Raw genomic sequence first — 11066 nt, 5'->3', positions numbered from 1 at the left:
GTGCACGAACCGCCGGCTGGGCCGGCTGCTGAGCAAGCCCAGACAGGTGCTCAAGAAATCAGAGAAAAGAATTCAGCGTCAATAACTTTTTTATTGTTTTTTCCCCCCCCCGGTACTACGCCTCCTGACAGTTTCACGGACCAAAAGACCAAAATTAATCTTTTCACCGTTACCGCTAATTTTTTTCCGTGCCCCCTCCAGCTCACAGCCCCTATTCCCGGCGGGGCACTGAGGTTTCCCTACAGCCCCGCCGGCCCCCAGCGGTACCGGGGGCGGACCGGCCGCCCCCCGCACCCTGCCCCGGCCCCGGTGCCGCCCCCGCCCCGGTCCCGGTCCCCGTCCCCGTCCCCCCGTCCCCCCCTCCCGGCGGCACTCGGGCGCCCCCTGGTGGACACACGCCGCGCCACCACCCACGGGGGCTGCTCCCGCCCCGGAGGCGGGGAGATGGGCGGGGCAAGAGGAAGGGGTGTGGTCATTGCCTAATTAGGTCACGCCCCCTCGCTGCTCCAGCCCTGGCCAAAGGGACGGGGACGGAGGGGGTTCTTGCGCGCCTGCGCATTGGTACTACGTGGCCCGCGGCCCCTCCGGCTTGCCGTCCTTTCCCGGCATGCTGAGCGGTCGGGGTTTCGGCGGCGCCATGGCGGCGGCTGCCGCCTCCCCGAATTCGGACATGTTTGACGAGATTGTGATGGCTGAGGAGAGGTGGGGCTGGTGAGGGGAGCTTTGGCGGGCGCCCGGGGACCCCGAGGGGCTAGGCGGGGCCGGGGCGGGACTCTTCGCCGGTAACGGTCGGCCTGGGTAGAGGGAGGAGGCCCCGGGCCTGGGCCTGGGCTTCCACAGCCAGCAGTAGGAGCTGAGAAGGAAAAAGTGAGGGGTGAGGGGCGGGTAATGAGCCCAGGGAAGGGGCGAGGAAGGAGAAGGGAATTCAGCGACCGACCTGCTTGATCTCGGCTCAGGTGTGGAAAGTTGACCCGGAGTTGTGAGCTTGTAGTTAGCGGTGTTATTCTGGTGAAAGCACTGAGCTGGATTGCAGAGTGCGTTGTTCTCTGCAAGTCATTGTAAACTTGTTTGAGGAGATCACAGTGTGCATAATTACATTTTCACTTAAATCAGCGTTATGTGATATTTCTAAACGTGGGTAGTTGCAGTTCAGAGATGATACAGCATGTTTTTGTTTCTGCGAGTTGCTTGTGTACAGCGTGAGTTTGATATGCGATGAAAATAGGTGTGAAAAATCACACTTGTGTCTTTACAGGTTTCATGGTGAGGGGTATCAGGAGGGGTATGCTGAAGGCAGTCACGTTGGAGTTATTGAGGGAAGGAGGTATGGATCGCTCCATGGTGCCAAGATTGGGTCAGAGGTAAATAAGAAAATACTTCAGAAATGCGATTGTTTTGTCATTAAAATTATTGTAATACAGAAACTGTGAGGCAAAGTCTGTTGTGTTGGTAGTCTGAGGCCTGCTCTGTTATACTGCTTTGCACGTATCCAAGAGGGTCCGTAAAACTACTTTAAAGGTGGTATTTTGGTTCGAACAGCTATCATAGAATAGTTTGGGTTGGAAGGGACCTTTAAAGGTCATCTGGTCCAACCCCTCTGCAGCGAGCAGGGACATTTTCAGCTAGATCAGGTTGCTCAGCTGGATAGATGGTTTTATGTTTTCTCAGCTTATTTGCTATATGATATTTTGGTTATTTTTTTTCTGAAACAGAAGATAAGAAGACACACAAATTTTTTTTTCTGAGCAAGCTTGTTTCATTTTGTCATGGACTGTACATTTATTTTTGTAAGCCAAAATTGTGGCTAAAGGCTCCTCCCTGTACCCTGTCCTGTGGCTCAGCATTAGGGAAAAACATGGAACATTGAGACACCTTGGGTGTGAACCATAAAGGGATGATTCTGGGTGTCTCTGTTCACTCTTGGTTATTTCCAATACCAAGAGAGTTTGTTGGTTGAGGTACTGTTACTCCTTAGTGCATGGAGTCAGTTCTGTGTGTTGGCACACTCATGCGATGGCATACCTGAATCTATAAGCCTTCCTAGAAACGAAAGGACTGGAGAGTGGTGGTGAGGCACCTTGTTTCTTATGTCCAGCTAAAGTTTATTGTAACATGGGGTGTGTTCAGTGCTGTACAATGTAGTTATAGAATTTTTGGACCTAAACTGGTTTTTTTCAGCTTTGATGGGAAACTGTACTACAGGATTCATGGGAGGCCTTATTTCAAGTACAATGCTACAAATCTAAATCTATTTGCTCTACTGAAGCCTTTGGGTAATTTGGCATTTGTCCTTTTGATATTTTCGGTTTCAGAAAGTTAATTACCTACAGAAAGACCAGTAGCAATCGTATTAATCCATTTCGCAGTGAGGAAGGCAAAATGTCAAATTCTGAAAGGATGGTTATCATAAAACTTTGGTTTGCATTTGGGTGTGATACAGAGATGTACAGTGATGAAATATTTTCCTACTTATGCTACAGCTATGTAGTTGCAAGACAAGAATGTTAAACAGTGGCCTCCAAAGCTGGATACTTTTATACAAAATGGCCTTAGACAGACCATAATAGAGGAGCGCTCTAATCTATTTGTGTTGGGGAAGCTCCAGAGGACAGTAGGATTGTAGTCAGCGAGTCATGTTAAATGGGAAAAAGAGCAACTTGGGTAATCTTAGACCCGTGGGCCTATTTTGTGTCTTGGGCAAAATTATGGTGCTGATCTGATGCTGGCCTTGCTTGATAGAGAATTAAAGAAAGATGTTATAATTCAAGTGTGTGTGGTTTTGGGCACATCCCTCAGGCAGGCTTAGGCACAGTATCTGCTTGGGCTCAAGCAGAAGATTAGCACTGCACCCCTGTGGCAGAGCAGTGCTAATTAAGCTGAGAAGTCTGCAGCTAGGTGTTCAGGGACCAGGTATGTTTAACCATAGTAGCTTGTGTTTACAGCAGCGGTAACTGCTCTGTCAGTTATCTCCATTTACCCTGGGTCTCTAAGCAGTCAGCTAAGTTTTGTTTCAGATGTCTGCATTGCTAAGTTGCTTTTAAAAGGGATTCCAGCTGACTTACCCAGTTGGCGCGTTGAAGAACTTAGCTGTATTCCTATTTCATTTGGTGTCCAAAGTTGTAAGGAGAAGTTCTGGCAGCAATGCTAGCTTAGTCAGCTCCTTGTGCTTTTTTTCTGATTCCATGCTACCCTCTTGAGTTAGGCTGGTAAAATTGCATATTAACTCAGAAAAAAAGTGTGGTTTCCTCTTTGGGTGACTTGGTAGCTCCCTCAGTCCAGCTGATACACCTTTTTGTATGCTGTGCGTGGGCTGCTTAAACTGGCAGTGCTGCAAAAATAAATACGTACCGAAACATCTTAAAGAGGTTGTTTTCTGTCTCCACACTTTAATAAATTTGGACGTTCGAAGCATATAAAGTATGTCTACTGTTTTTGCAGAATTGCTTGTTATGCTGCATTTTAAATATTTTGTCCTTTGATGTTAAACTGATTCTTACAAGAAGTTTTCTGACTGTTGTACTGTGTAACACAGCCCTTATTTATTCTACCCTAGTTTACTGAACTATCCAGTGTGGAAACATGTTTGTATATCCAGTGATTTGTTTCCTGGAGAATGGGGTACACTGTAGTGCTTTATTTTGGTTTGACTACATATACTACATGTGTATTTTTTTTTCCTCATGACATTCTGATAAATTTGCAGATTGGCAGCTACCTTGGGTTTGCACTGACGTGGCAGTGTCTGCTCCAGAAATGCACAGATGAAAAGAACAGGTAAGGTTAAAAAAACCAAAAAACAAACCTGTTCCTTTCATACTGTTTCAAGTTATGGTGCCCAGTTTTCCCTCTTCCCTGATGCAAAAGAAATACTGAAAATCAGAAGAAAAGTGAACGGAGGGGGGTAGGGTGGTATCATGTGCTGGACCATGTGATAATGAAAAGAGGATAAGGGAACTTGGTTTCTTCAGCCTGGAGAAGAGAAGACAAGACAAGGGAGATACCTAGTTGTACCGCATAAGGTGGAGTTCTAGATAAGGTGGAGACATGTTCCTTGCAGAAGTGCATAGTGGAAGGACAATAGGCAACTTTCACAATTTGAAACAAGTTAAGTTCTGCTGGGGCATAAGGAGAAGGTCCTTTCCAGTGCAGGTAGCTAAGAACTGGGACACATTGTCCAGAGAGACTCCAGAAACTCCATCTTTGTAGATTTTCAAAATCTGGTTGGAGATGGCCCTGAGCAACCTTATCGAGCTTTGAAGTTAGTCCAGCTTCCACAGAAGGTGGACTAGATGACCTCCAGCTGTCCCTTCCAACCTACATTTTTCTGTGACTTTCATTCTTTTCTCCATAATTTTTTCTGTCCAGTTTTGATTGTTTTATCTGACAGAATTGCAACCATATTGTCAACCATTTTGATACATGTTCTGGTGAGCTTTTTTATTGTATTTCTTTATTTTGCTCAGTTATCTAATCAATGTTTCTGAAGATTCTTGAATATTTCTCAACTTTTGGCAGGCAAGTTAAAAGGGAAACCTTAACTTTGTCAGTTGTGCTACAGCTTAATTTCTGATTATGGCTTAAATATGTATGAAAAACATATGGGAGAAGTTGAATTCAAGAAGGATGGAAGGCTGAATTCTATGCTCTGAATTATTATATATAAATATTCATATAATTTTCATATTGATGGATTGAAAAAACTTCTGTAGTAGGCTCGTTGTTTTTTCTGTTTTGATTTGATCTTTTTTGTTTTGTAGCAAAAAGATAAGGGCTCTGGATTCATTAATAGGGATGATTCAGAAATTCCCATATGAAGACCCCACTTACGATAAGCTGCAAGAAGATCTGGAAAAAATCAGAGGAAAATTTAAACAGGTTTGTAGGATTAAGTTGTTATTTTAGCACAAAATGGTATTGATTTCTGCAAGTATTTTGTCTCTAAACCTGCTCAAAACCACAGTATTTGTGCAGAACAACTATTGTTCTCCTTTTGCAATCATGGTAAAAATACTTGAACGGAAGTGAATTAAGTGAAAATACTTAATGGTTGAAAATTCCCCAACCAATAGCAAGTACAAATTAAAAGAAAAATATTCTTTAAATGAAAATTGAAAATACTATTTGACAATGAATTACAAGTGAGACCAGAAGAAGAGAAATGGAAGAATTGAGAGTTTTGTTGAACATTCATCTTGGAAAATAGATGCTTTGAAACACTTTCATGTATTCTTTTTTAGGTTTGTTCAATGCTAAATATTCAGTCCGATTTTAGAATCGGTACTGAAAGATCTTCACTAACATTTTGAATATAACAGATGAAGATAAACATGGATGACCAAAGAAGAAACATTAAAAGAACAGATAACTGGAAAAGTATTTATCTACTCTTATTTTAAACAAAATCAAAACAGTGAAGAGGTGCTGAATATTAAAGGAGAAAGGGAAAACCATTGAACTTGCAATAGTACTTCTCATATGTCATTTAACATTTGTTATCTCCAGGTTTTATTTAGGATGGCTGAAACACCAGTGTGTAAACCTGTTAAATATTTGCTGTAATTCTTCACTAGCCTTGCACTGACGGATTAATTCCTCAAAAGGAAAACGTACACATTTGCAAAGTTTCCTTATTTAAAAGGTGTATGTTACTTAAAAATCTGTGTATGCAGATCATTCATTTTACACGATGTGTAGGTATTGTAGATGAAGTAAAATATAATCAATTACCTGCAGACTTTGCAGTAGGAAACATTTTTGTGCATAAAGGGTAGAATGACAAATGAAATCAGAATACAAAGGAGAAATATCAAGATACTTGCTCATAAAGTATCTGCCGCTCAGAACATGAAATTTGCACTTTCTACAAGTTCAGCAGAGATGCAGTGCGGGGGGCGGGGGGGATCCCCACCAAACCCCCACAAAACTCAGCAATTAAAGTGATCAATGAGAGAAATGTGACTACCAGAAGAGTTGTGATACTGATACTAGTATTTATTAGTACCTTTTATCGAGGGATAGCTTTTTATTTTCCAGTCTTGAAGATATATTATTTAGTCTCATTCAAAAAAATGGATGCTGTCAGCTAAATGTATTCAGCTATGTTAGTTTAAGAGAAATGCAGTCAATTATTTTACCTGAAAAGTGTTTCAGGTTGGGCTACTAGATGTCTTTGCATACCACATGCAATACAGTTATATAATGAATATATACTTCCATCAGTTGTAGCGTATACATGTCTGGCTAAGTTGACATGGTATAGTGTAGCTTCATAAACACAGGTTGGACTATCAGGGGTATCGAAAGCTGTTTGGAAGAGAAACTATCTCAGGTGAAGGAAATGTTTTAATATGGCCACATCCTTGAACAGCACGACTTTGTGCCATCTAGACTCCAATTTGTTTTACTTGTGCAGCTTTTTTATTATATAAGAAAATAATCAACTTGAATTTTTAAAGTGTCAACTGTGTATTCATATCTGGGATATGAGGGACATACATTCTGCTAAAATTTTTGGATTTTGGACTCTGAAGATAGAAGTTTTGCTGACAGTATGGAGGGAATGATGAGCATATTTATTGACTAATTTCAAAATAATCTTTTACTTTTTGTCTGTTTCCTGGGTATGGAAGTATGCCAGTGTCAGAGCCTTTTCTTAATAACTGCTTGCTGGTGTACTTTGTTTAATTGTCTCAAACATGTAAGTGTTCGAACAGCTTTGATACACATAGTGAGTGTCAGGGCCATCTAGTGGAGGAGGTCGTTGTATTGTATAAGAATGTAACAGTTCACAAATATTTATATAGATAGAAGTTGTTAAAATAGAGAGGACAGAACATATGTGCACATGATACAGCCCTTCTGATTATGTGGTGGATTTCTTTGAAATAAAATAACATTGAGGTAGGATTCGTTTGTAGCGTGTTTCATCATTTGAGACCCTGGAAGGGACATGACAACATTGATAGTCCCTTCATTTAGGGCAATTTCATTAAGCTGGCTTTTAGTTGTTATGCTGTTAAACCACTGGGAACCAGAACAAGCACCAAACGGCAAGTATCTGAAAATAGAAGCAAAATAAAATAGCATATCCTGTAATCTCAGTAAATAGGGAGGCACAAACCAAAACGATTACATACTAGAGAAAAGAAAGCTGATTTGACTTTATAATCACTTCCGAGAAATCAAATTTGAAAAAGTTGCCTCTGCATCCACAAAACAGTTTGTTTTTGCAAATCAAAGTATTTTACCTCTTTACTTCAAATTAAGGAAAGGTACTAGATATTAATCTGTGATTGACTCAAAATATTTTTTGTTGAAATCATGAATTATGCTGTAAGTAAACTCCCTCTTGATCTTGCCCTAAAAAACCCAGTTTTGTTGTTCTTCTGAATGGTAGTACAAAGAAAAGTAAACACTGGAGGTCTAAGTATTCATGTTTTAAAACGTGGCCTTTTTTGGAATCTTTGTACGTGACTTACAAAAATGTATGTAAAAGCAAGGGAAGGGATGCGAGAGCTCCAAGTATCTGTGAAGCACTTGATTAATACTACTGTATGATACATAAGCTCTCTGCAAAGTGCTACTGTAGAGATTGTATCGAAAACAAAATTATTTTTGTTTGACTAAGTAGAGAAAGGATCTTTGCAGATCAAGCAATTAATGACTTGCAAATTGGTGGCTAATTTTCTTGTATTGCTTTAATTTTATTTATAACAAATTTACATTATTAGAATACATTATTTTTTATATATATATATATAAAAAATATACACACACAATTATAAAGATTGTAGCAATCAGGATTTCAAACTGGGATGTGCCAGGTTTAGGGTTGCCTGTTGTAGGTCTTTAATTTAGCTCTGAATGTGTGTACACATTGATGGAGTCTCTTCCTCCATGAGTCTGTATTTTTCTGAATGTTTTCTGTCTCATGTCTTTTATGTGCCCGATGGCGTTTATTAAATGAGGTATGGTTAACAATTCTGTTGGATATGTAGTCATATACTTTCTTTGGTGCCAACTTTTTAAACTCTTTTCTGCAAGAGAGTTGTGGGGTTTTCTGTGATGTTCAGGGCTTTAAGAATGGAGTCTTCACAGCATACTTTAGGGGTAACTGTTTACCTCTTTACAGCTAAGGAATTAAAGCCCAGGTTACATCAAGTATATTGATTTGCCTTAACCAATGTGAGATGTCTAACAAGACTCCTTCCAAATAATTTTGCATTGTGAGTACTTGAATATTTCAGAATGTGCTTCTTGCCAACATCAAGAGTGGATATGAGTACTGGCTCTTTTTGCATGTTTGCATTTTTGCCTGAGTCTCTCAGATGAGTCCCCTAGAAAATGAGGAACATTACACACCTGTGTAAGGTGTGTGTTTAAGACAGCTAGAATGCTAGTGGGCAAAAAACCCCCCATCAAAATTTAAAAAAAATATTCAATTTTGTGAGATCTAAATGTATGGTTTCTTTTTTGACACATTTCCTGTTATGTTAAAATCTTCCTAAAGTCTATAATGAATTAAAACAAATTCTTATAAATAGCTTCATTAGTTTCACACCCTGCTTACTCATCCTGTGTCTCAAATGGCCAGGACTCTGGTTGAAGCAAATGCTGTGCTATAATTAAAGACTTGATCAGAAGATCTTTGCAGAGAGGCTGAATAAAGCTTCTACGGACCACGGTGATTCAGACATTTCCTGGTTTGAATACTTGACTCTGCAACTTCAGTATTGCTTTAAAGACTGGGTGGAAAATATACAGAAAAAAATGCAATCTTAGGTAGGTTATAATATTGGCTATTAATAAGTGGGATATAGAGATTGTGGATCTGTGCCGTATCATCAAACAGGTTTGAAATTTGAGAAGTACTTGATCTGTTAAGAACAGTTAAGATAGAAAATTTCTGCTAAAATTATTGAAGTTGCTAAGACTTTAAATATATTGCTGTATTCACCATCTCTAGTTATTGCTCAGTAGTTAGGGAGGAATGTTTGAAACATTTAACTTCCAAATTTCTGACTTGCCTGGGCTGCGTTCTAGCTTGTTTTCTTTCTTCATGATCATCTCAGCTGAAGTTGTAGAATACAGAATTTTATTAAAAGGTGGATACAAAGCTAATTACTGCTAGTATACTGAAGTCATTGCAGTCCAGAAGACTTGTAATTTTTCTTTTGACGATACGTGATGAGTAGGAGAAATAGTTTTGAGGCATCAGGAGAGAAAGGTAAACTCTGACTAGAGTGAATTCATGCAGAATTGCATGCTGATTCAATGCTGTCTTATAGCTGTGGGATCATCAGCTGCTACTACCAGATCAGCCATCACTACAACATGGATATCTGACTTTGTAGGTTATCTGTGTCATTGTACTACATCAGTACAGTTACAAAAAAAAAATTAGGATGGAGTTTGTTAAAGCCTCCTAGTAAAATTAATAAAACTTCTGTTCTATCTTCATTAAGCAGCATACTTTATTTCCATTTTTTTGTAAATGATAGTGTGAAGGAGATCAATTTTGGCTTTGAATGAACATCTGTAATCAACAGAAATGGGTGAATAAATCGGGAAAAAATCTAAATACGGGATTATTTGCTTAAAAATCAGCCTTGTAGGAGTAGTCTGGCTCATTCAAATTCTGTTGCATTATGATAATTTACGTGTGGATGTGTAAGGAAAGTCTGTCTTCCCAGTTTGACATGCCTTGTTTGGGTATGTGACTTTTTGATCTGGTTGCTATTGAGGTATGAAATGTATAAGCAACAGTGTTCTAGTATGCGCACAGAACCTGTGCAAACTCGTGTTGCTAGCTTTCTGGATATACACCAGTTAGAGGGAGAAAAATGACTGATTTAAACACTTTTTGTTTAAATAGATTATGTTCAGATAAAATTAAGAGTTCTAATTTTTCAGTAGATCAGCTCCAAAGTTTATAAATAGGTTGTGTTTTTTGAAGACATGCAAGAGAAAGTTTGATCCCCATGATGTATTTGTGAATGCTTATTTACACCTTGATTATGAATACAACATCCTCTATTTGAACAAAGGGAGATCCGTCAGTCAAAAGTCTGCCTGCACCCTAATACTCCACAGTACTTTAGAGTAAAAACCGATACCCTTTTAAGATATATGACTTACCCCACAGAAAGAGATCAAATAATCTGAATTTTCCAGGGTTTTAATCCGTAAGTCCTGTTCTGTTGACATCTTTTTGTTCTGTATGCATCTACATCTCTTTTTGAGTCTTTTTTGAATGTAAAGTTTTAATACCGATCTCCACATACGATATTACAAGAAAAGAGCATTAAAAATGGACTCTTCTATTTATAAAAATCATGCAATTACAGGCCTGGATCTAATAGTTATTTATTCACCAGCTGCCAAAGCTGTATATTTTATTAGATATAGCCTTCTGTTTCAACATCTGATCTAATAATCTTAGATTCTTTTCTAGTTCTTTTGAGTTTATTCTGAAATAAAAGTGGATGCCTTCTCCTTGGGTGGCTTGTTTGAACATTTGTGGGGTTTTTTATAATGTCCTGTAATTACTTGGTGGGGTTGCATGCTTGAAAGGGAATGCTGATGATACTAATGAGTGTCATTTTCTGGAGAGAAAGGTGTGGGTATGCAAGATGAGGATAAGACTCCTTGTCAGGGTCGTTGCTTTCTTAAGCAATTTCTGCAATGAAGCGCTAAATATTTTTGACAAAATGCTCGTGTTGGTGTGCCTGATGATCTTAAGGATATAGTTTGAAATCTGCTGGAATATTAGAATGATGTGAAGTCCCTCTGGATTAGAATATTTCTGATGGGAGGTTGTTCAGGGCATTCCACAGAAGGTTGTAACAAAGCTGGATCAGGCAGATAGAGCAATGTGTGTGTCTGATACTGCATCTCATTCTGATCTTCCTAAAGAGAAAGGCTTTGGTTTGAAACAAAAGGTTTAATATTTCTACTAATGCTATAATTCTTCATATTCTTGGTGCCACTCAGTATGAACGTTAGTGCATTTTGAATACTGCCCTCTGCAACTTCTTGTGGCGATAGGTTCTGGTCTAATTACAGCC

At 39.4% G+C, this 11066-nt stretch overlaps 1 protein-coding gene across 1 annotated transcript; it reads left to right on the top strand.

The window, feature by feature from the left end:
* Positions 1–545: 545 nt before the first annotated feature.
* Positions 546–6906, top strand: LTO1 (LTO1 maturation factor of ABCE1). Its single transcript, XM_075755385.1, has 5 exons — positions 546–702; positions 1256–1361; positions 3704–3774; positions 4758–4875; positions 5238–6906. Exons 1-5 carry the CDS (start codon positions 608–610, stop codon positions 5304–5306), a joined length of 459 nt encoding a protein of 152 aa, XP_075611500.1. The 5' UTR covers positions 546–607; the 3' UTR covers positions 5307–6906.
* The last annotated feature ends 4160 nt before the right edge of the window (positions 6907–11066 follow it).

The sequence above is a fragment of the Balearica regulorum genome, chromosome 5, assembly GCF_011004875.1.
Source record: "Balearica regulorum gibbericeps isolate bBalReg1 chromosome 5, bBalReg1.pri, whole genome shotgun sequence".
Lineage (NCBI taxonomy): Eukaryota > Metazoa > Chordata > Aves > Gruiformes > Gruidae > Balearica > Balearica regulorum.
Note: the sequence above shows the minus strand (reverse complement) of the source record. Positions and strands in the feature narration are given on the sequence as shown.